The 25,086-nt window shown below is 41.1% G+C and overlaps 1 protein-coding gene across 7 annotated transcripts in view; it reads left to right on the top strand.

Moving 5' to 3' along the window:
• ELAVL1 (ELAV like RNA binding protein 1) overlaps positions 1 to 25,086 on the top strand; it is a 47,044-nt gene that overhangs the window by 16,759 nt on the left and 5,199 nt on the right. For 3 of the 7 annotated variants that reach the window (XM_074808923.1, XM_074808921.1, XM_074808919.1), the window contains exons 3-7: positions 13,633 to 13,736; positions 14,414 to 14,567; positions 17,841 to 18,066; positions 22,305 to 22,376; positions 23,848 to 23,961. In XM_074808923.1, the coding sequence (XP_074665024.1) occupies positions 13,633 to 13,736; positions 14,414 to 14,567; positions 17,841 to 18,066; positions 22,305 to 22,376; positions 23,848 to 23,961 (670 nt within the window). Of the gene's footprint in view, positions 1 to 13,632; positions 13,737 to 14,413; positions 14,568 to 17,840; positions 18,067 to 22,304; positions 23,142 to 23,847; positions 23,962 to 25,086 lie in introns of all 7 variants that reach the window. The other 4 variants (XR_012621121.1, XM_074808920.1, XM_074808924.1 and 1 more) reach the window with 4 other exon arrangements.

Below are 25,086 nucleotides of genomic sequence, written 5' to 3'. Positions count from 1 at the left end.
TTGGCTTTCTGCTGACTGATTACTTTGCTTCAAGAATCAATCTGAAAGCCAAAGATTTGTTTTGAGCAAAGTATTTCATTATGATCAGAGTATATATGTTGTCAGGTTTTGTTTCAAATACAGCATGGTACTGAACAATCATATGTTCCATGTATTAGATTGTGCTTATAAAATTTAGAGAAACTCTTTGAAACCACTAGACTGCTCATCCTTTATTTTGTTATTGATGAATGCTATAGGAAGTTGAAAGTAGCAGCAAACCATAGTGTCAGTTTACATTCCTTACTACAAATTTTCTGCTTTGTGTACACATGGATTATAGCAGCTGGTAAAAGTCTAACTATGCATTTGTTTTGTTGTTTGAGACATAACTTCTTTTTCTGTTTTTTGCAGTAACTGTAAAGAGAAGCTTGTACACAGTAGATGAACATTAGACAGGGTGCAGTGCTCCTTCAGCTCTTCCTGATCATGCTGGAAAGATAGGGTGCTGGTCTCTTCATCTCCAATCTGTGTATTGCATTTCTAAAGCACTTCCAGACATGGCTTTGCTTAATCAGTACTTAGCGTCAGTGGGCAAATAATGGATTGTTGCTCCATTGCTCACTGTACTTGTATTTATGGTAAGTATGTCTTGGACACGCAGGATTTTCAGAAGAGAATTATAGAACTCACATTGGATATTGTTCTTTCTGTCAGATCTTAAGACTTAGCACTAGCCATACCTCAGGGCTTTGAGCCCTGGGGAAACATTAGAAGGTCGCTTCCCAATATAGTATGGCACAGAGTCAAGTCCGAGATGTAAGTTTTCACTGTTACATCTCCTGGCCTTTTGTGGTAATTGCTGAGGCTTGTGAGTAGCCATTGACCCAATTCAGTTGATGAAATCCTCTCTTCCTGTGGCTCTGCCTCAGGAGGCTGAGAGCAAGGAAGAGTTCTGGTGTTTGTCCCATCGCTCTGCACTGAGCAGATCGTAGCCCTCTAGAACTGACTTCAGACACAATGGTGCCAAACTTGTGCTCTGTACTGATTTTTCTACCCAGCAATGTGTACAGTGTTAAATGTACACTTTCCTGGAGCAGCTGCCTCCTACCATAGATGATTCAACAGAAGAAATATGTCCTGTACCATATTTTGTATTGGGGCTGCTTGACTTTGCTGGCACAGCCAGATTCTGGGGTCTGGGTTTCCAGCCAGTCTGCTGTGCTGAACTCCTCTTACAGGTGAACATTTTTAAAGCATTTCTCCTCCTTCAGTACTTGTTAATGTAAAAATCCAGGTCTTTGTGCCACTCCAGTCTTGCTGAATTTCTTGCAGCGCAGATGCAGGTGGCTCGTTGTGGTAGGATGTCTGTGCACAATGTGGATGCTTCTAATCAATAGCTGTAAATTTTTTGAGAGAACCTGGTCGTCTTTAGTCTGCTGTTTGTGCAGGTGTGCGCAGACTATTAGTCCTTCTGGACCAAATGCTAAAGCTGAAAGTTAGTCTGCCATGAGCGTAAGTTGTATTTGGTTTCTCTATTTTCCCCTTACCCTGCTGAAGTGTTGGTACTTTCAAACCCTACTGTCCTAGAGCTCTGAAAAGGTTGGGTTAAACTTTTCCTGTGTGTTTAGGGTCTCAGACCACTGTGGGATCTGTTTATTGCTCATGACACCCATAGCCCTGCTCTGAGAACCTGCTGACAGGTTTGCTGTGTGCACCTCTCTCTAAAAGTGTTCCATCTGATGGCAGTTGATTTTATTAGGGAGGCCTCCAACTTCTTGAGGGTTCTTGTTCCCTCCCTTGCACCTTCTGTACGGCTTGAGCAGGGAACAAGCTGTCCCTGTGATTCTCATGACAGAATACTCATGACTTTCTGCTCTAGGGAATCTGGGATCTTTCGGACTGTGCTAAAGGCTCTGTCTGTATCTGTCAACTACCAAAACATGGCCATCTCTGTCCAGACACTGAAAGGAGACAGTGGGCTTCCTCTCCATTGTCTACATTTGCTTATGTAAGTTTTTGAGCTCTGGAGCTCACTGAGGTTCAACTCCTTGATCAGCAGCTATTAGGGACAAAGGTATCGCTCCACTATTGCTGAAAAACGTGGAGCAGAATGGACATTTTGGGGTGACTTGTTAAGGTTGTGTGCAGAAATCTGGGGTCCATTTCCAAACATACTGTTGCAGCTCACTTGCACTGCAAGTGTGCACGTGACATGTTGCTCACAGGACCAAAAAGAGATCACTTCTAGGGGGTTGGAATTCCTCAGGAATCGGTATGCATCTTCACCTTCTCCCTGTCTTCTGCGTTTGTGATGTCCCCTCTGGAAGACTCTTTCACAGAAATTATGTAGCTGAAAAAGAAATGAATGGCTGTGTCCTTGTAGGCTTTTAAAGGAAAAAGAGAAGGAAGATTTTATTGTACTGCTTTCAGATGCTGAGAGGTGGTGAGTAGCTCTCTAGCTCACATGACAGGGTAACTCTATTCATTTCACTAGTGCAGTGGACTCCAGTCTAGAAACAGAATTGTTAAGTGTCCTTGTTTTGTGGAAAGTATTTAAAGTATTTAAGTGCTCTTTGGCTGAAATTGTTTCCTTTTGCATGGAAAACAACCATGAAATTGCTTATGCAGTTTTGCTGTTAACTGTGTAATTGGAATGCATCATTACCTCTGGATTTTTTTTCTAGCTTTTTAATCACATTTGGTGGTATGCAATTTCTTTAAATGTGGATTCTAGAATGCCTAGCAACAATGGTTAACTTAATGAAAAGTGCAAATGGTTTGCAGACAAATTGGCCAAATACTGAAAATGTTAACATCCTTCCAGCTTTGCCAGCTTCACTTAATTTCCTTTATCGTAAGTTTGGCCATATAAACTACCTCAGAGGTCGTAACTGAGTTCTAGCAAGGATATGGGAATATACTTAATGTAAAGGTTGCTTGGGCTTAAGTGGATTCAGAACACAACTAGTAGAAGCAGCAACTGGTTCCTTGGCTCTGTGTCTAAATGTTCTGGGGGTGTCTGGGAGCCCTCTGAAGAACTGAGTGCTTGCTGCTGCTGGGAGAGGATTGTTGTAGGAGACTTTGACTTCTAGCAAGTTGCTCTGAACTCTGTCAGAGCTTGATCAGAGGGAGGTTGGAGCTTTTTTTCCAGCTGACCCCTGGTTAGGGAGTGTCAGGCACCTTTTTAGCTGTTCTTGGGACAGGCCTATATAACAGTCTAGCCTAGAGCGTAACTCCCAGGGCACAGCGATCAGGTGTAGCAGTGCAGATGGGGACCATGGGCTGTGTTGTGATCAGCCTGTATGCACTCGGCAATGGTGGTGACAAGCTGCACAGGCTCCAGCAGTCATTGGAACAGCTGTAACATCAGAGGCCTGGGCCAAAGAAGAGGGATGAGCTCTGCAGGTCTCGGACTGCAGGGGGTGCCTGGGGCTTCTGGCTTAGGCTGGGTAGAGACGTGTTCTTAGCGCTGCAGGAGGTGTGCGCTGCTAGAGGACCTCTGTCACCACGTGAGGGACCTGTGGTTGAATTGAAAACCAATCTGAGGTTGGTGATCAGCAGCACAGAGCCCAGCTGAATGCGAATCACTAGCAGAGAGCCCAAAGGTTTGATATCAGGGCCAATTCTGTTTAAAATTTTTGTTAATGACCTACATAATGGGACAGATTGCACCCTCAGCATGTTTGCAGCTGATACCAAACTGGGAGGAGTGGCTGGTACACCAGGTGGTTGTGCTGCCATTCAGTGTTCTCTGAAAGCCTTAAAGCAGGGCTGGCACAATGGAGGATGACTTCCTACTGTTGTAGGGTTGTGGGTATCCTTTTAGTCTATCAGGAGATACTCAGAGGGTTAAATGTATATATATATATTTGTGCTTAGTATCTCTCCTTACGATACGCAGGCACATAAAGTCAGAAAGGCCAACACAGTTGTACTGGCCATTGCATGAAGTAATCTGTGTTATGGAAGCTGACATCTTCATTTGCCTTTCTTTTCCCTCATCAAGCCATAAAAATGAGCCATATAGCAAAATCTTTAGTTGTACTCTTAATATTTCTCAACATGTTTTTAGTGGGAGTTATTGTTCCACATCTTAGAATACTTCCATTCTCTTCCAGTGGAGCAGCAGTATGATTTTGCAGAATAACGAATTAGTTCAGCTTAACCTATGATCGTGTGGACTCTGAACACTTGCTGAGGTTTTGGGTTCTGATGTTTGCAGCTAAAAAAGTGTCATTATTTGAAAGCTGAAGTTTCTTCCTAAGGAGATGAGGGAGATTTTTCAGCCCTCAGTGTCTTGAATAATCAGGTTTCTGTTCCAGCCACAGATGAACAAAATCTGTCCTAAAGTTTAAAGAAATGAGATCTTATAGTAAGTGGGCAAGGCATTTTCCTCCCACAGTTCTCCTCAAGAAATCAGTCTGTGATATTCATGCACAGTTTTGGGCCTGGTATTTTCTGTGTTCACTTCACAAATGCTTTTCACTTCACAGCATCTAGGGTGCTGGCTATTCATCTGGAAGAGCCCTGGAGCAACTTAAATTAAATCTCAATAGAAAAATGTTCTGCAAATGAGAGAAAGGGAAAAATAGAGAAGATGGAAATAAGTATGCAGAAGGGCTTCATTAAATGAAATTTAATTACTAAAAATGTTAAACTGTTTGTTTTCAGCATTTAAAGCTGTCACTCTTACTGCATATGGTCACATTTTTAAAATATTGTGGAGATAGTGAGATTCCTGGAAGCTGTCTCTTTGAGCCAGGGTAAAGAACAGACTTATGTCAACTTAGCTTTGTAGTTTTTGACTTTTTTTCTCAAGAAGTGTCTGTTTGAATTGCTTGTAGTCATCTTTTGTTTTGAGGCAAATGCCATTTATTTTGCAAATGGAGGAGTGACGACTTTATTTGTAACTTGTAATGTTTCCCTGAGTTGTTTGAAGGTCAGGCTTTCCAAACCAGTTAAATGTGATTTTGCCATTAAACTTCCGTAAATGAGACTATTCATCGTTTGGCCATGGAACAGAAAGGCTTGTGTCCTGGTTTATAAAGCCAAATGAAGCAGTGGGGACACAGTCTGATCTGAAAATCGTTATCAGTAAAACTAGATATTATTTTCTTTGCTTCCTTTCTAGTTCCCTTCTTTTGCAGTCCAAAGTCTTTTCAGTAAGACATGCTGGTTTTAAGTCTTAAGCAGGAACTGGCTCAGATGACAATCTGTGTCTTAGTTGTAGAAACTGTAATAAAGCTGAATTCAGTTACTGTGGAAGAAAGGTAGTGAGCTGTTGCATTGAGACTGACCATAGAGGTGTTTAAAGGACAAATATTGTGGAAATGCTGAAATACAAAACTAAACTTTTGGTTTTGTACTCCAAAGGGTATGCTTGAAGTGTAAGTGGAGCACGATACAGCGATTCCTGGCGTAGTGTTGACCTGACTAATCCAGCCTTACAACAGTACAGTGCTTCCCAGGTGTCTTACTAGGTTAGACATAAGACTAGACTGTCTCCCTAGGCTGAGCTTTGCCCCCAGCCTGACACAAACATAGAGTCATAGAATCATAAAATCACAGAATCCCAGAATCATCTCGGTTGGAAAGGCCCTTGAAGCTCCTCCAGTCCCACCATGAACCTCCCCCTGACCGTTCCCAACTCCACCAGATCCCTCAGCGCTGGGTCAACCCGCCTCTTGAACCCCTCCAGGGATGGGGACTCCCCCCCTGCCCTGGGCAGCCCATTCCAACGCCCAACAACCCCTTCTGCAAAGAAATCCTTCCTAAGAGCCAGTCTGACCCTGCCCTGGCGCAGCTTGAGGCCATTCCCTCTTGTCCTGCCGCTGGTTCCTTGGCTCAAGAGACTCATCCCCCTCTCTGCACCCTCCTTTCAGGGAGTTGCAGAGGGCCATGAGGTCTCCCCTCAGCCTCCTCTTCTCCAGACTAAACCCCCCCAGTTCCCTCAGCCGCTCCCCATCAGACCTGTGCTCCAGACCCTGCACCAGCTCCGTTGCCCTTCTCTGGATTATGTGGGATTTCTGCAGTGTTCTCTTGGTGTTTGCATGACTAATGATAGTTTTGGACAGCGTTTATGACTAAACTGGAGATGAAGCAGAACTGTAAAAAGTAATTCAGAATGATTAATTGTAGCTTCAAGTAGTTACTCAGGGAAGAAAAAAAAAAAACCAAACAACTTGCTTCCATTTTCCAAAATCTGTATAAAGACTGTAGAATATTTTTTTTAGGCAAAGTGAAAGTGATTTTTAAGACTAACATGCTACTTCAGTACCTGTACTAAAACTACTGTACTTTAGTTCTATCTCAAGCAGCACATTTTCTAGTTTTCTGGGACTTACTGTGGTCGCTATGGTACAGGTGGGAAAGAATGGATGTGTTTCAGAGAAGGAAAGGAACTTCACAGTATCACTGATGAAGCCGGGTGCAAGGGCTGAAGAATGGAGGGCTGGGTACTTGGGGATTGGATCAGGAGAAAACTTGTGGCTATGGGTTTCAGCTTCAGATTCATGTGTTTTCAGAGTAGCTGAGATGCATCATCTGTATTTTTAGTGAAGGACTGAGTATAGGGGGTGTTTCCTGTATTTTCAAAAATGTACTGAGAGCTATGTAGTAGACTAGTAATAAATAGAATCACTTCCATGTTGTGATGATAGGGTTTGATCACAATAGGCTTGTAATGGAAAATCATGCCCTTCTACTGTTAGTTTTGAAGATCTGTGATTAAATACTTCAGATGTTTGTTCACATCCAAAAATAGGTTTTGACAAAAATCCTTCAAGAAGCTGTTTTCTTTTCTTTTGTAGTATGAAAACAAAAACTGCCAAGGGGGTAACAGATAGCAACTGCTTGTCTCCGGAGTCGAGCCAAGCAGTTCTTGTAGAACATAGCAGGTTCTGCAGTTGGCATTTAGAATATTAAAGTGAAAAACTGGTTAAAATTTATGATGTGGAGCAGATTTAACATTGGGCTGAAGGACATGAGAAGCTAGAAACCAACATCATCATCTGAGACCAGCGGACAAAAAAGCGACAGAAGAAAACTAGTGGAAACCTACAGAAGTGAGTTTTCTCTCAATTAAATAGACTATGAGAGTGGGTGCTACCAAAAATGTGTGATGGAATAACTAGTCCACTGAAAATTGGTGGAGTCTGTGTTCCTAGCTGGGTAGCAGTTTTGGTAATTCCAAGATTTGGTTTAAGCACTACACTAGGAATAAACTCAAAATTTAGAAATGGTTTGATGACTGGGAGAAAATATTGTGAGGGAGAAGAAAAGTGGGATTCTTTACGTTCTCGAAACCTTCCCTTAATACTTGGTTCTGTTACATCGTTACTTAGATGACCTATGCCTATAGGCTGTCTTAATACAAAAAGACCTTGTTCTGTGCAACTGGAAGAACATGAGATTAAGGCAGTGTTGAGTTTCTCTGTCATTTTGGATCATAGGATGGTGCAGTTTTAAGGGACACTGGTCCAGCCTCTGGCTCAGAGCAGAGTCAGCTGTGAGGCCAGAGCAGGTTAATCAGGACTTTATCCCATCTGGTCTTGTAAACCACACGCTCCAGTCCCCTGAGCATCTTGGTGACCCTTTGCTGAGCTCACTCCAGATTATCAATGCCTTTCCTGTATTGGGGGACATTAAAAATTGGATGCAGTATTCTAGGTGTGGTCTGGTGAGTGTTGAGTAAAGGGGGATGATTTCTTCCTTCTGTCTTCTGGCTGTGCTTGTGTTAGTACAGCGGAGGATGCTGTTAACCTTCTCTGTCATAGCGCACTGCTGGCTCATGCTCGCCTTGCTCTGTACCATGATTCCCGGGTCCTTTTCCACAGAGCTGCTCTCCAGCCAGTAAGTGCCCAGTCTATATTGTTGCCAGGGTTTCTTCCTTCCCATGATCAGGTCTTTGCATTTGTCCTTGCTATGTTTCATAAGGTGACTGTTGGCCCATTCCCCCAGTGTGTTTCAGGCCCCTCTGGGTGGCAGCCCTGCCCTCCAGTGTATTGACAGGTTCCTCCCAACCTGGTGTCATCTCCAGTCTTGGTGAGGGTGCACTCGCATCACCTCCTCCAGGTCATGGATAAAAAGTTAAACAGCAGGTCCCAGGAGAGATCCCTGCAAACCTCCACTTGTTGCAGGCATACATGCAGAGTGTGTGTGGGGGTTGGGTTTTTTGGGTCTCTTTCTGGAGATGGATGTGGCAGTTGCCTTCCTGCACTTGTTGGGGACCTCTTCCAGTTTCCATGACCCTTCAAAGGTGATAGAGAGCAGTTTTGGCAAGGACATGAGCCTGGTGTTTCAGCACCCTTAGACCCCATCTCGTCCCATGGACTTGTATGGGTCAGGTTCTCTCAACCAATCAGTCCCTGACTTGATCTTAATCCACTGGTCCTCCCTCTTCAACTCTTTAAGTGCAGAGGCCTGTTACTTTGTTGGTGAAGAGTGAGACAAAGAAGGCATCGTGTGCCACTGTCACCAAATCATACCCCCTATTCGGCAGCTGTCCCGCGTTTTCCTTTTTCAGCCTTGTACTGCTGAGACAGCAGTAGAACCTTTTCTTGTTACCCTTGATACTACTTTTTTGTTTGTTTGCATTCCTTTCAATCTCAACTGCAGTTGAGCTCTGGCTTTCCTGAGACTGAGTGGACAGTGTTTCGAAATTCCTCCTTTTGTAGGCTGTCACTGCTTCCATCTCCTGTGTGCTGTCTGTTTGCATTGGAGCTCTGCCATGAGTTCCCTACTTAGCCAGGCTGCTCTGCTGACACATCTGCTTGTTTTCCTGGGTGTTAGGATGTTAGGAAACAAAAGATGCTGTATGCATAGTGTTGACTCGTCTCAGGGGGTTAGAATATAGCCACTTGCTCTGCTTTGCTGCACTTCTGTGTTGGCATAATCCTTTTTTGGGAAGTTTGATGGAAGGGAGCTTGCATTTTTCTCAGGGTTGATGTGATTATGTATCCCCAGCTATACAATAGTGCAACTGTACTAAAGAAAGGCCACGCAAGGCACATCTCAGCACTTTTAATCTGCTCTTATCCTCTGAAACTACAGAGTGACTGCTTTGAATTCTGCGTTATCAGCACATTCACGTCTGGTATTTGGACATCAAGAAGTGGTGCTTCTTGATGCATTCATACATATTTAAGCTATCTGGTTATCACTTACAGCACATTTTGTAAAGCCAAACAAACAAAAAACCCAAACCCAGCTCTCTTTCCAAGATGCTGCATCCTTCCCTGAGTGACATTTGGGGAGATCTGTTCCATCCTTCTCTGTTACTTACTTGAGCTTTTTTAATTTAATCTCAAAACGCTGTTCCCAAGTTCAGAAAACAAATTCTAAACTTAAATGCCTTCATACTGAGGTGCTCTGACGTCACAGGAGCCAGGTTTAAATTTGCATTTTCTTGAGAAGGATTGGATGGGGAGAATCTGTGTTAGCCGCTTTCAGAGGGCGCAAATAGTCTGTAGTGAAGTGGAAAATAAGTACTAGCCCTGGTCTCGTATTTGACTCCCCAGAGTTGTCAGTCAGCGGGAGGGGAATAAGAAACGAGCTGGTAACTGAAGCTGTGCGTCTTGGGGAGCTGGGGAAGGAAGCAAGGACATGGACAGAAAACCAAGTGATGCACAGAAAGAAAATGAGTGCTCTCTTTCATGAAAGGGCTTTTTATCATGGAAACAAACCTAGATTCTTTCTACTGAAGGAGTGTAGTAGTTTGCTTAAAACTAGGTTTTATGGTCACTTTGTTAATTATTCATCCAGATAAGGACCTATTTGTTGCTTTTAAAAATCTTTGTCTCTTGAGTACATTTGTATTTATGTATATGCAAACTCTTTTAAAGGGTTTTTTTTTTTTTAAAGGGTCTTTAATCCACTGAAATAGTTTGAAAACTGTCACAGCACTGCCTTCTTTTGCATGATAGATTTCTAGTAGGCTCTTAACATCATGATAAAGGAAATAACTGGTCTCATTGCCTGAGGTCAACACTTGACATAAATCATAATGCTGTGTAAATGCCAATTCCTTATATATTTTCTGTCATGCCCTAAAAGGAAGGTAGTTTGTACTGTCTAGGAGGGGGGAATATGGGGTAAAATTTTGAAGCAGAGAATATTCCTGAAGAGTGATCTGTCAGGGGAACAGTCGAACGTGCCACTTGTGGTGACAGGACTGTTGCGTGTTAAATATCCCAGCCTGCTGAGAGATGAAAAGTAGTAACCGAATGGCAGGAGGTGGCTGAGACTGATGGTATCAAGTATTTAGAGCACGATAAGTTAATATATGTTGTCAACTTTGCATGGTTTGGCTTTTTTTAGCACCTAAGGACTATAAAGTTGTGTTACACTGGTGTAATTTAAAGATAAGTAGAGATTAAGGAGGAAGGTCTGTATTCTAGTTTTTTGTAGAGAAAGATAGGTAATTGATATTTTCTTACCTCATGGCAGGTAAAAGTTAACAGGACTATAATTTCTGGGTTTTAGTACAACCTTACTGTCAAGTACCTACAGCGAATATCAGAAAATCTGGTAACTGTTGTAATCCTGCCACTTTTCAGACCCTTCTTTTTTTAATGTATGTGTGTTTCTGTAAAGCCCATTCCATGCCTGCTCTCTCTTTTCCCAAGGTGTTCAAACTCTTTGATAGTCGTTGAGCAACCTCTATAAAATTAGAAGTGGAAAAGGTGCAGAATTTTGCTCAGATGAAAACAGTAAAGAAGGCCAAGGGGATATCATCACTGTTAGTGTTCTTGGGGGAACAGACACTAAGCATGTGTAAGCTCAAGGACAGTATTTGTGCAAGAACAAGTGGATATGAAGTATGAAGACCTGCATTTAGAAAAGCAAGAGCATTGGAGGGAGTGTTTGAAACATTCAGTCGGAGTGCCTGGGACAAAACTCTGCTTTTAATGTGAAGTTTGATTATGTTTTAGGGAAAGGGAATGTGTACTGTTTGTGATTACAGGGGCTGGACCCAGATCATGTGGTCCTTTTTTGGTCCTGTGTGTCCATGAGTGCTGTTACTTATATACAGGATAAAACAAAACTAAGTGGCTTAATCTTCCTTCTCGCTGATCTCAAACAGTGCGTAAACATAGAACCTGTCTGATGCTTTGCAAGAAAGCTGCTGGCTAAGTAACAGCTGCATGCCCACAGTGTTCTCAGGGAACTTGTGGCAAGAAAATCGGGAAGGGTGCTCACTCGAACTGGTCATAGGCTGAGCCCCTGAGCTCCGTGACTCGGAGTACTGAAGACAGTTTAATAAATTTATACAGTGTGGAATCCTGCTCTTCCTCTGTCAGAAGAGTATAGTCACCCCCTCCCCAGTGCAGCATCCACCCAGGGAGCGACAGCCGTGGCTGCTGGGGCTCAGTGGTTCAAACTCAGAGGGATTAGTCTTGTTGAAATCTGTTTCCCTCGTCTTTAAGGGCCTATTTCCATAACTTTATTAGGACCTGGTTCTATTCAGTAGTCTGCTGGATTATTCATGTTTATGTGGCTTTTGGGGAAGACTGAAAATACCTATGAAGCAGCTGGTACTCTGAACCTTCAGAACAGGTGCTGGCATGCTGGGCCTGTGAGGGGTGTCAGACTCTTCCCATCCTCTTAGGAGGGGAAAAAGTCATCGCCTACTGTCTGCATGATATTTGTTCCCTCTTAAACTTATCTTTGTTCTTTTGGTCAGTCTTTGGACAAATAAGCCAGGGTCCAGTTGCTAAACATTTTTCTAATTGTTAAATTATTTGTTTTCTTAATCAGAGGAAGATAATCTCAGTAGGTAAGTGATTGTGGACTAAACAGATTTGATCTAAACGATTGACCGTCTCTGTGTAATAAAACAGAAAAAGAAATCAAAAACCATGCTGTAGGTACACGTAAGGTATGTCTGCAAAATCCCGATCAATGTTATTTGTAGATCTTTAAAGCATAAAGGTGCTTTTATTGCATTTATTTGTTTCCTGTGTCGAGTTAAAGCCTACTTGGCTATCAAAGAGCGATTTGCCGTTACGGTTGTGCAGGAGTGTCTGGCATCATAAAAGTTTGATCTGTGCTAGTGGAGATGTTTTAACACTAGGTCTGTAAGAGAACAGGATATTGTTCTTGTCCGAGGGTTGAACGCAGGGGATGTGGTTTCTTTAAGATCTTTAGCAGATAGTAACAATTAACTGGGACTGTTTATACAAGGAGTGTATTAGGAAACAGGCAGTGACAGTATTTGGATGAGTTACTGGTCTGTTACATTTCACAACGCAGACAAATGCAGAGGATGCCAGGGAGTTGTGCTGTTGTTCTGCAGTCAGGCTGTCCTGTGTGCTGGTAGTAATAACACTTGGAGGGATATTTGGAGCTTGCTTCCATCCCTTGTGGCTTTCAGACTTGTAGGTCTCAATGCCCTCAGTACACCGGTGATTCTTTTTTCAGTAGATGGAGTTAATCTGCAGTGTGTGTTAGAGCCCTTCTCTTCAGTTTCCCTCACATTTTTTTGCTAGGATAATCACTATTTGATGGGGGGGAGGGAGAGGGGAAAGGACAGGTATATTTGGTGTTCAGGCATGTCTAGAAAGTATAAGAAAACTTCCTTGCCAGCTAAGACTATTGCAGAGCCACACGGTGTGATTCAAAAAAGGGCTGTATTTCAGGAGAGAATCCTCTACCATAACGATTGGCTGTGTCTTCTAGTGTTCTCAAGCCTAACAATGGAGCTTAATAATCAAAATAGTATATTGTTAAAGTAAAATGGCATATTGTCCTATACCTGCTTACAGTTTTCTTCAGAAAATTCCATAGACCTGGCTGAGACGAGGTCTGAAAAATGTGTATCTTGTATTGATTGGGAGTTGCTTTATTGCACTGAGACAGTCATTAAAGTATTTTAATTATTAGGTCTACAGTGATAAGAGCCTCTAATTGTTTGGAAACTGGAACCCCAAATGATCTTAGTATGTAGCGTTATAATTGATATTAGTATTTGTGGATGTTGGAGATAGAAGCAGAACAAATAAGCATCCAAATAAATTCCTTTGCCTTAAATGTTTTAAGGACTTGTATCATTAGTATGAAATTATTTTTGTAAGAGTTAAGAGTAAACTTATATAAAGTAATAGTACATGAGTTGTCTGTATTAAAGAGTTTTTCACTCTTCAGTTCCATCCTGTGTTTGCTCATTAGCTGTATGGATGTATGAAGGATTGAAAACTTTTTTTCCCTCTTCTCTCCAGGAGTGAAGGTTGGAATAGCTACAGAGAAATGACTGGCCTGATGATCTCTTACCTAGCAGTTGATGCTTTCTCACTTTCTGCTCTTTATCTACAAGAGTTTGTACTAATGAACTTTGTTAAATTCTTACCTTTGTTGAACACCCATTAAGTTTACAAGACTGTTCACAGTCGGTATTTTAGTCTTGAATTTCCTACTGTTGATGGATGATCTGCGGCCCTCGGATACACACTGTGCTTGAAGACAGAGGGATGACCAAAGTGGCAAATGAAAGAGCTTATGTATGCCAGCCTTGGGAAACTTCTTTGGCTTATTTAATTGCTGTGTGCATTATGTTTATGTTGAGTCCATTTTCTCATTTGCATTTCCTTTAATTTTGATGGTGATAACTTCCTTTTGTTAGGATTAATTTAAAAAAAATATTCTTCCATGTAGGACACAGCTTAGGCTATGGCTTTGTGAACTACGTTACTGCAAAAGATGCTGAAAGAGCAATAAACACACTGAATGGCCTCAGACTTCAGTCAAAAACTATCAAGGTAGGATGTTTAGATTTTTTCAGTCTTCTGTGAAAATGGCACTCTAATAAACTTCATTCTGATGGTAAGGCTTGTGTGCTCTCCAGCTGCAAGAAGGGTGGCATCTGGGAGAAGAGCAGTGAAGTGAGCTGTTAAGCCTCTCAGGTTTTGTAGCAGCTTTGTATTCAAAGATTCCCTTTTTTACATTCCCACCATTTTTACAGCATTAGGTGGGACCATTCCGAAGTGTTGCCAGGCTTTTGAAGTCACGTGCATCTCAGATACCTGATGATCTCTATTTTAAATTGTTAATACACATGCACTCCTCTTCTGAAATAACAGCCAGTACTGTATGTGTAGGAAATCACACCTACTTAGGTGAGATTTGTAACTTTCTCTGGTAGCAGAAATTAAGATAGAAAACTGCACTCTAGCTGATAAAATCTTTTCGAGGCTTTCAAGAACTTGTGCTGTCAATATAGTGTTTTGTGTGATCTGTGGTTACTAATAGGTCCAGTATGAGAGTCAGAACTTCAGACAGGGATTCTTCAACGTAGCAGATAAGTTTGAAAGCATCAGTATTAGTCTGCTGCTATCTCTTTGTAGCAATACTACTGTATTTTTTATCTGTTGGATAAGCTCAAACTGAATGGAGTTATATAGCACCCTGAACATACGTTTTTTGGTTTTTTTTAAAGGTTTCCTATGCTCGCCCAAGTTCTGAAGTTATTAAGGATGCTAATTTATATATTAGTGGACTACCAAGGTCAATGACACAAAAAGATGTAGAAGATATGTTTTCACGTTTTGGACGCATCATCAACTCACGTGTGCTTGTGGATCAAACTACAGGTGAGTTCTGTTGCATTAGCTTCATAAAACTGTAGTGTATGTAGCAGGTTTGACCCTTTTCTGAGACTGGCAGTTCTTAAACTAAATCAGACTTTCACAAAGTAACAGTAACATCTGGTGTCAACCACTGATACAAATTTAATGGGATATCTTTTTCCAGTGATTTTTTTTTAAAACACAGAATGACTTGGCTGTCTCCTTTGCTAGCTTGCAGTCTAAACCTCATAGCATATTTTATGCTCTTATGTCAGGCTGAGCTGCTGGTTTGCCAGATTACTCTCTTGCTATGACACTTGATATTACTGTAGTGCAGTGTGCCTCTGGGCAGTGTTCCTAGTCTGGAGTGCTAACATTACCTTTATTTTGCACATACACAACTATTATCCACAGGTAAATTCCAGGCCATAGTTATATATTAAAAAGCAAAACAATGTTTTGTCTTTTATACTAACTTGGAACTCTCACAATTTTCTCATATTTTAAAACATTTGAGGTATTACCAGTCCTCTGTGGTTACTGCTAACCAAAAGAATTAACTTAATACACTTAGTACTACCCTCTTGAATTTTCTGGATGTATTTTGTTTATTAAAAAAAGAAAGAAAAGGGGAAGTTGCTTAGTTAAGCACTCAGCTCAGGAGAGACCAAAGTTAAGGATTTCCTTTATAATGTTAATTCTAACTCTATTACAGTGTGTTTTCAGAGTTATTACTTCAGATTATATAACTGAAGAGCATGTCTTATCCTGTAACCTTAGGTGTTCTGTGTTTTTCAGTAGCCCATACTGGAGAGAACTTTTTGAAATACACTTTTCATTGATTATGCATGTGCTACATTAGAAGCTAATCTAATTCTAGCAATTAGATAGTGTTAAGTATTTCCATCAGAGCTAGCTCCTTGGACAGGCATCTGCTTTTAAGTGTTTTGATTTGGTCAGACCACACTGTAAATTTGATTGTGTGTAAGAGAAATCTGAGGTGACTAGGTGAGATCTGGATACTGACATTGTAGACACCTGCGTCTTGAGCGAGGAAAATCCTATTCCTCCTTTCCTAGAAAGGAGGATTCATTTTGTCCAACTTCGATATCCGTGTCGTTCTGTCTCTAGACCTGGTTATCTAGGTGACAACTATAGGTAGAAGCAAGAAAAAGAATTCTTAGAGCACAGAAAACAGGTGTCCAAAATAGTCATCCTTCTCTGGCTGCCAGTGGAACCTAGATAGCTAGCATCTGTCTTTGACAGGGCTATGAAATGAGATGACAGAAGTCATACAATTAAAATCTCTCCAGGAATAATACAGTCTTCGTTGAGTGTGCTGAGGCGTGATGCTGTCTAATGCAGTGTCAGCTCAGAATATACTGCTTGCTCTCAAATAACCTAAATAATGTATTTATTGTTTGAAGAATGTATTCTGTTTACATTATAAAGTTTAATGCATGCATAGCCTGGGTTTCCTTTCCCTTCAAGAATGCAGCCATACCTTGGCTTTAAAACCTGTTTCATATCTTGGTCTAGTCCCAGTTAGGACAAATTTTTAATTTGTGCTTTTAGATACACCTTCTCAGCAGAGGTTGTTCCCTAGCTTTTGAGAATTAATCTGTTTAAAAATGTTTTCTACAATATTTCTTTTTTTAAGTGAATGCTATGATAGATCAAGTGGGACGCACTAAGACAAACAGCATGGAAGTGCAGAAGTAGTAACAGTATGTTGGACTCCGGGATAGTCCTTGCTGACTTCTGGGCAGTGCTGCTGTTCTGTGCCTTTCCAGGGTGGGGCATATGCTTCCTCCTGGCACAGAAAGGCTGATCTCAGTGGTATCGGAGCATATCGTGCAGTCAGCTCTAATTTGATGAGCTGATCTGGTTCAGCCTCCTGTTTTGGAAGTAACCAGCAAGAAATCAAAAACCAGAATAACTTCTTCAGAGGTTGACTCCTTTCCAGATCACTCTAGAAACACCAGCCAGACAGCTGCTGCTAGCCATCTCCCGCTGTTGTTCTGCAGTTCTTTTCTTCAAAAAGTACAGTGACTTAGGAAATAGGCTTTCTCTGTGTGACTTTGCATATTTAACAACGTGCAGTAAACGAGATAAGTTGTTAGTTATGGAAGTTCTCCCAGTGCCCCAGATGAAAATACACCTTTCCTAGAGACCATTCTAGGGGTTGTTGTAGGGGTTGGGTTCCCTTTACTTGCCTGCTGCGTGCCCAGGGTTTTGTCATGCTGCATTTCTTTCTGTGAAATATAAGAAATAATGTCTAATTGTTGTAAACAGCTTTGTGATTTGTGTGATAAGCTTAAACAACTTCTGAAACTGTCTCTGAAGATTGCCCTGTGTGGGTGTAGAGTAGAGACAGCATGAAAGTGCTTGATACGGCCCTTTCTGAAACGGAGCTGGTAAAGTCCTAGAATTTGTCTAGCCATGATATCTGCTTTGGAATGAAATTTAAACAAAATGTACCCTTTTAGCTTCACTGTGACAAACAATATTTCCAGACTATGGTCAAGTCACAGGTGAGAAGCAAGGGGTGAGAGGGAGAGATCTCCATGTAAGGCATAACTTCTACCTCAGTCAGGATAACAGCATTCAGTGCCTGAGGTCTGGAACTAGAAAAAAAAGTATGCAAATGTTTAACAGCAGTGTAACTGTTTCAGTACAGTTGCCAAGAGGTAATTCTTAATCAGGTTTTAATGAGTTAAAAATAAGGTATGTGACAGCTAGAAATAATGTATGTGATATAGATGAAATTGTGATCTCTTCATTACAGAAGGTTAAACTACTTTAGTACAGTTAGACTTTTGTGCCCTCATCTATGAACCAGAGTGTGTTTTCAGCATGGAAAGCTGAAAATATTTGCAAAATGGTGTCAATTTTGTGTTTGCAGATGCTTTTTAGTGATAATCAAAGCTAAGGGGTTTTGTTTTGTTTTTAACCAACTGGAATTAATTTTTTTTAATTCATTTAAAATGTTGGGAGGCTTTTTTGTTAATGGAAATGTCAGTTGGTGAAGGGTTTCATGGAATTCTACCACACTGGTGTTTTTTTTAAGTGTTTGAGTCACTGTGGTTGTTATGGCTGAAATGAACGTGTTAATTTGTCTTTTGTTTCTTAATTTTGTACTTTATCCTCTAGCTGCTGAAGAAACATTAGTACATGTAGAGAACTTGGAAGCTGTGACCACAGAAATATTTAACTTTTTCGTTTTTTGCTTTCAAAGTTATTTTGAGTTTATCCTGAACTTCAATTTTTTTTTTTTTTTATTGGTTTGGTTAAAAGGTTTGTCCAGAGGGGTCGCATTTATCCGGTTTGACAAAAGGTCAGAAGCAGAAGAGGCAATTACAAATTTCAATGGTCACAAACCCCCAGGTTCCTCCGAACCCATTACAGTGAAGTTTGCAGCCAATCCTAACCAGAACAAAAATGTGGCACTGTTATCGCAGCTGTGTCATTCACCAGCTAGACGGTTTGGAGGGCCAGTGCATCACCAGGCGCAAAGATTCAGGTAGGTTAGGAAGAATAATGCGTTTAAGGCTGTACTACTGTTCCCGTGTCCGTCTGGGAAACTGTACTCTTGCAGCTGTGCAGTAATACCTTCATTGCAGCATGTGTGAATGAATACATAGAGCACTATATGTCCTGCAGTGTTATGTAAATAAATTGTTGAATTAAAATGTGATTAAAGTAAAAATCTTACTTGTAAAATTTATATTTAAGTTAATTATATAAAGCTACATACACTACGGTGTCTATTTCTTCAATTGAGTGTATAGTGAGATGATAGAAAGTAGCAGATTCCAGATGGGTATTGGTAGCTGCTTGTCTCAACAGATCCCCATTCTGTAGTCCATATATCTGAATGCAGATATAATTTGGCAACCTAAAGCTCTGAACCATTGGTTCCAGCAGGGAGGTGTCATAGTAAAATAGGACCCTTATTTCTGATGAAGAGATTCTGTGGGATTTCTGCCTACATCTTGAGCTGTGCAGTGTTCTCTAAGGAAAGAGTCCTCATCAGTTCAGTAAGATTGAGTAATTGCAACGTGTTGTCTGCTTCCAGAGCTGTGGAAGATATTATGTATTTTGCCTTTAATTGCTTAGTTGCTCTGAAAATATGAATTGTTTGAATTTGAATTGCTTTAGTTGTTTAAAGGAGGGTGTTGATAGTTGGATTGTGCTCTGGAAAATGCATTATATTGACTGTCGTGCAGATAAGTAATTGGCTTTGTTAAGAGATGTGCTCATGAGAGTTTGAGAGTAGTGTATCCCTGTTGAGAACTTGCTTTTTTAAATTCTTTTTCTCCTCTGAGGTATCCAATTAGCCCAGTAAAATTGGACTAAAAACTCAAATAGCTTTTTGCAGTGCTACTGTTACAGTATTGCTGTGACCTTTCCATAATGCTTTAGTTCAGCATTTTAAGAACAGCTAGGTGTAATGTCTCCCCAATGAGAATTAGTACTTTATAGTCATCTGTTGTTTTACACTAAGGGTGATTGAACAGGTTGCTCCAAGAGCCTGTGGAGTGTCCATCCCTGGAGATGCTCAAAACCTGGCTGGAACGGGCCTGAGCAACCTGCTGTAGGTGCCCCTGCTTTGAGCAGGGAGGTTTACTAGAGGATTTCCAGAGGCCCCTGTCAACCTCAGTCATTCTCTGATTCTCTTCATCTGCAGCCCAGGCAAGTTTAATACAGGCAGCTCCTCAAATAAGATTTCATTTCCATGAAGCACTCATCCAGATCTCCACACCCAAACCTTTGAAGCCACACCAAGGAATGAAATTCTATGTTGTTGGCAGTTTGGTGAACTATTGAAAAACTTACACTTTTGCATCAGCCAGGGCTTCAGTGTGTCCTGGTCCTAGTAAAATCTTTGAGGCTTATGTCTCACGTTTTCATTCTTAATGTAATTGGATATTTTCATCATCATTCTTCCCCTTAAAATTTATAACAGAATTAAGATGCATCAGAATAAGCAGTACAAATAATATTCACATCCATAATTAAGATACCAAATAACTTTAATTCTGTCCTGTAATGATCACTCAGTAACAGTAAAAATGATTATTTATGTTAGTAGTTGCAGGTGAAACTAAATTTTAATGACTGGTTTGTTCATTGTTCTTTTACTGTAGCATTAAGAGCAGCACTGGTGCTATTTGAGTGCATTTCCTGGGTTTCTGTAGGCATGGGTTTTCACAGGTGGGGGTAAGACAGAAGAAAATGTCTGTGTCTTTGTGTTCCATTCCTGCTTCTGTGGTAACTATGTCCACTCAAGTCGTCTGTGCCCAGTGCTTATTTGTCAACACATTTTGGTCAACTTCTGCTCCAGGTTACCAGCTTGCTGATGAAGATTTTTAGGTACTACAGGTTGGCAGAGGGTAGTGATAGAGCAATTCTGGGCTAAGCCACGCTGTTACAAATACACTATGGAGACAAGATTCACCAGCTGACTTGCCAAGAACTGTCCATCTCTCCATGTTTTGTAACAGACTTGCAAGAACTTTAACACTTACTATAAAACTTCCTTCCCTCAATCACGTGTGCATGCATAAGCATATGTACATGTATGCACAGCACACACGCCATCCCACAGCCCTTCTGACTTTTCTTCTCACCTTTGGTGTTAACTGCAAGTTTTTCTAGTGAGTCTTCCTTAAAGGATGTTGAATTTAATGAGTTATAATTATTCATACTGTGGTAAAGCTTAGGAACCTTAGCTTGGACTGAGTCTTGTTTGTTTTGTGTAGTGAACAAAACATGATGAAAGGATAAGCTGCTTCGGAAGAGCTCAGTCTGTATAAATTACACTTGTGGTCTCTGCTACAAAGAGGTTGAATACTTAAACTGGCATTTCGATTACACTTCATCTCATTCCATCATATCCCTGTAAATCCAGGATTAAACCTTTAGTATCTCTAATTTGTAATTATTAATTTCCTACAGATACCACTCAGACTCTTTGTTTAATGTTCTGTTAATCCTTTGTAGTTCCTGTGGTATTTGTGGCTCGCATCAGGAACTGGTCTTAATGCCTTGTCCTGCTGGAGTGCTGGGTTCACCTGCTAATTCTGAGACACAGTCCAAAGTGTGTTCTGTTTCCATCTGGGAGGAATGGTGCTTCAGCATGGGATTGTGCTTGGAGGGTAGAGAAAACACCTGGGGCAAGGCTTTCTTTCGGGTATAAGATTTGTTTGCTTAAACAAAATGGCAGATCTTTAGGTGTTGAACTCTGATGCAATTAAGCAGTTTAGCTCCTAAAGCTTGAGAAGCTAGGGACAGCTTGAGAAGGCTGTCCCTAGAACTCCTGTGCTTTTACAGTTCCCTAGAGCTTTATGCTAGAACAATGTTCTTTCAAATCACAAAAGTATTCCCAGTTCAGTTGGTTTTGCTTTCAGTCTTGTTCAGGGTTGGAGCCAGTTCCCACTTATTTTAATGGGCATACTTCCTTTGATGTCAGAGTCCATCAGTTAGGTCCAAAATGCTTGAAAGGGGAGTTGTTATTTCTCCATAATTCTTTGATCAAGGGGAAATGCGAGAAAGCACTAGTGTGTTTAACCTTGTTGCTGACGTTATTGATCGGACAGCTCCCCATGCATCTGTTTTGTTTCACTCCAGTGAAATTGTTTAAATTTTCAACTTTGAAGCAAATTTGTAATTTGGGTGCAAGTTGCCTGTGTTGACAAAGCCACAGAAGAAAACAATTTGTCCAGAGTAGTACTTCATCAAAGTTCTAGAAGTATGTGGTACTGAAACCCCTTATTTTGATTGCTGCTGCTCTCTGATATGTGGCTGTTTAATTTAGTACCCTGTTATTTCAGGCTTAAAGCTTGTATCACTGAATTCTCAACAAGACTTGTTTTGTACACAGTAGATTGTTCCTATCTGTATTAGGATATAGGAGAAAAATTTGCTTGTGGGGAAAACAGTGGACGTGACCATTATCAGTGTAGTTGAACTCCTGCTCTTTATGGAACTGTTCAAAAATAGAAAGATTCCAAGCTCATGTGCAAAGGCAACATAGGCTAATATTTAAAAATATTACTGCTTATTAGCATTGTGTAAGCTGTGGGATTGCTCCCACTTGTGATGCTGTGTATAGCTGTTCTCCAAAATGAATTTATAGGACTTTCGCAGAACTAAAAATAAATTGTTTTCATTTAGGAGCGTCATTTCTGAGATTGTCCTCTAGTGTGTTAAAATAATCCCAGAATCTATTAAGTGAAGATGTCTGTCTCATAACTGTAGAGCAAAAGGTTGTTCACATAAATGAGACACTTAGAAACTGAAAAAGTATAATTAAAAATATACTGTGTTGATACTTAATGTCACAAGATGTTGGAGTTTTGAGGCTAGCATGACTTAAAAGAACCATCCATAGATAACATCATCTACAGATGCTTAGGAAGGATTGAAAAAGCCATGTGGAGGAGACAGAACAAAAATAAACACAACAAAAATGAGGACACCGGCAGTAAGTATGAGATCGTTTGAATTACAGTATTAATGGAATTCTTAAAACATTTTCTCTGAAGCATCTTGGATCTCTGTGGGCTTTAGTGTTTGCCCAAATCTTGTAAACATCCTGAATAAGTATAACTTTCTAAGAGTCATCTTAAATTTGTGTGATCAGAAAAATCTTTTCCTGTAGGACAAGGAGGTATTACATGTCAGCTGCTCTGTGCCAGGCTACGTACAGGCTGTTATCCCAAGCTAACCAAGAGATCTTGTGTCCCTCTTGTGCAGGCCTTCAGTCCAGGATAAGCATAGAGATTTATCAGCTCAGCTGAGTTGCAGTAGGAGCCCGCTCTACTCATCGTGAGTGCTCTCGCTCATGGCCCATGTCCTGTGTCGTGCTTCCAGGTGGATGCAAGTCTAAACGTAAATTTAGCCTTCCACATAGGTCTAATCCTATGCTATGTTTACCGTCACTTTTGCAATTTTTTTTTTCATGGTTGCTTTTTAACCAACCAGAAACTTTTGTGAAAAGTTTCTTTTTTCATGTAAACTTGCAAAATATGGCTTAATTTTGGAATCATATTAGATCTGGGTAAGAGGAATATTATGTGTGAAGTGATATTTCCTATTGTTGTGTTTTTCAAATGACTTTTCAAGTCTTCTAGGGGTGTTTTTACCCTGTTGTTTTTTTAATAAACCAGTAACATTTTTGTGAATCAAAGCAACAAGAGAAGAGAATCTGTTTGAAAGTGTATCCAAAGAACAGAGGTACTTGCTATTTTAAATTATTTTGCCTATAATATGCATTTAGACTTGTTGTCTTCCTGTGTTGAACCCCCAGCTGCTCTTCTACAAGTGTTTCCAATCCTTGATGTACTGTTGATCTGGGCTTGTGGGTAGAGCCCGAGGCTTTATAGCAAGCAGGTTCAGAGCTACACTGACTGCTGGAACCAACGTCAAGCAGTTCTGAGCTTAGTGATTTTCTGCTCCCATACACGTGAGCAGGAATCCAAGACTGGTGATCTGTTGAGATGAAAACTTTCCAGATATTAAGATAAATACATCCTACCAGATCATTACTCAAATGGAAAGAAGCTACAGAGCTGAAGGTGTCTGTCAGAAAAAGTAAGTGTATAAAGCATGCAAACGCAGGAACATTTTTAAATAAAAGCGAAATAAATAGTAGATATGTCACATAAATCATCAGATCACATGGATTAGTGCGTCTCATTCACATTCTGATACTCTTAACTGCTTTTTCAGTTTTACTGTAGTACAAGGATTCCCAAACTTGGATTTGCTTGGGGCTGGCCAACAGTGGCAGCAGCAGTGAGTATGTGCAGCCTGAGCTCAGGTGTGTCCACACTGTGCTCTGGAAACACCAGTGGCAGGGAGCCAGCTGGGCCAGGTCAGCTCCGGTGCCTCCAGGCAGCCCGCAGCAGCTAGGGTGTGATGGAGGGGAAGGCTCTGTGCCACCAAGGCTCCCCCTGCTCTGGGTCCAGGAGGGGCCGATAGCTCAGGCGTCCAAGGAAATGAGCTCTCTGAGCACTGGAGAGCTTGGGGCGGGGGAGATGGTGACTGAGTGGTTATCTTGTGTGAGTGCATCAACCGAAGTGCCACACTGAACATGAGCTGACTTCCCTGTGTGTATGTGTGTGCTGCTGCAGCTCTGCTCCCCTTCCTTCTGATGCACGTTGCCTTGAGCCCTCCCTTCTATATAAAGACAGCAGCAGCTCCTATCTTTATGCAGGGCAAGAAAAAGTCAGTGGGGAAGTGTTTGGCACTTAATGCAGCGTTCACTGCCCAGACATCCATTCCCTGTTTTCTCCAGGTCAGCAGAGAATCAGGAACTGCCACCGCCATGTTCTTGGCAGAGAGCAGCACGTGTACCGCTTTTAAGTGGTTTGCATATCACCAGTGGTACACCACAGTTTGGGAACCCCTGGTATAGTATAATTATATTTCTACAATCACGTGACCTCACATTTTTAAATAATACATAAGCACAAGGGATCAAATAGAGTTTTTTACCTTAACTTTCACATTTCCTGACCTTTGAGTGCTTAGCTGTGCAACTGTAATATTGCATTAAAATATTCTGAAGCTTTGAATTTCTAGGATGGAGAGCAGAAATAGAATAAAGGGGAATTAGGGATGTGGGTTATAGGAGAAGAGAAAATAATACAAAGCAAGACATAAAAAGGAGAGGGTTTTTGCTTTATGTTCTGCATAAATACTGCTGGGGTACTGTGCAGGAGACGGGGTTTAGGAAGAGTGAGTGGGTAGGTGTTTTAAAAAATCCAGTTCAGTAAAGTTTTCCTAGTATGAAGTTGGTATAAAATTAATAAGAAAACCATACATGCATACTGAAATTGTAAAACTGTGTACTTAAATGTGGTTTGCTATTTTGATGTTTGAAAGCTACTCTAGTTAGAATATCTGCATAACCAGTATGAAGGAATAAAAACCTGAGATTTAAATTCTGTAGCTAGAAATGTGGGGCATCCCAGCTACTGAGAATTGACTAAGTGCCAGTATTTCCTTAGCTGCCTAATAGCTGTGAGTATGCACAAATGTGCCTTACCTGGTAGCCTGCTCGTGTTGGGAGTGTTTGCCTGCACCTGCTGCCTTATGGTGGAAAAGGGAGTAGGCTTTGTTCTGTTCCACAAAAAAAGAAATTTAAATTAATACGCACACTCTCTACTCCTAAAACCAAAACTCCCTCCCTCCCCTGCCCCAGCAAAACCCAAAGAAACTCTTTGACTTAAGAGTTCCCAACGTGCTCTTTTAGAGGCAAGAACAGGAGGATATGGGATGCAAACCCCTTGAGCAGAATAAGTGGGAGATGCCCGAGGGTGGCTTGAAGCAAGCTGGGGCCTCTGGGGAGGTGTTGCCTGTTATCCGCACTCGAGTAGTTCTGCACTGATGCCATGGAGCACTCTTAACAGCCTGGCTGAGTTTCAAAGATCAACCCAGGTCCCCTGTGAAGGTGATCACATAATCTTGCCTTGCAACTGTTCTGTTGCCTACCTATGTCTAAGGATAGTACCCTACTGATAAAGTAGATGGA

The sequence above is a fragment of the Strix aluco genome, chromosome 29 (assembly GCF_031877795.1).
Source record: "Strix aluco isolate bStrAlu1 chromosome 29, bStrAlu1.hap1, whole genome shotgun sequence".
NCBI classification, from domain to species: domain Eukaryota; kingdom Metazoa; phylum Chordata; class Aves; order Strigiformes; family Strigidae; genus Strix; species Strix aluco.
Note: the sequence above shows the minus strand (reverse complement) of the source record. Positions and strands in the feature narration are given on the sequence as shown.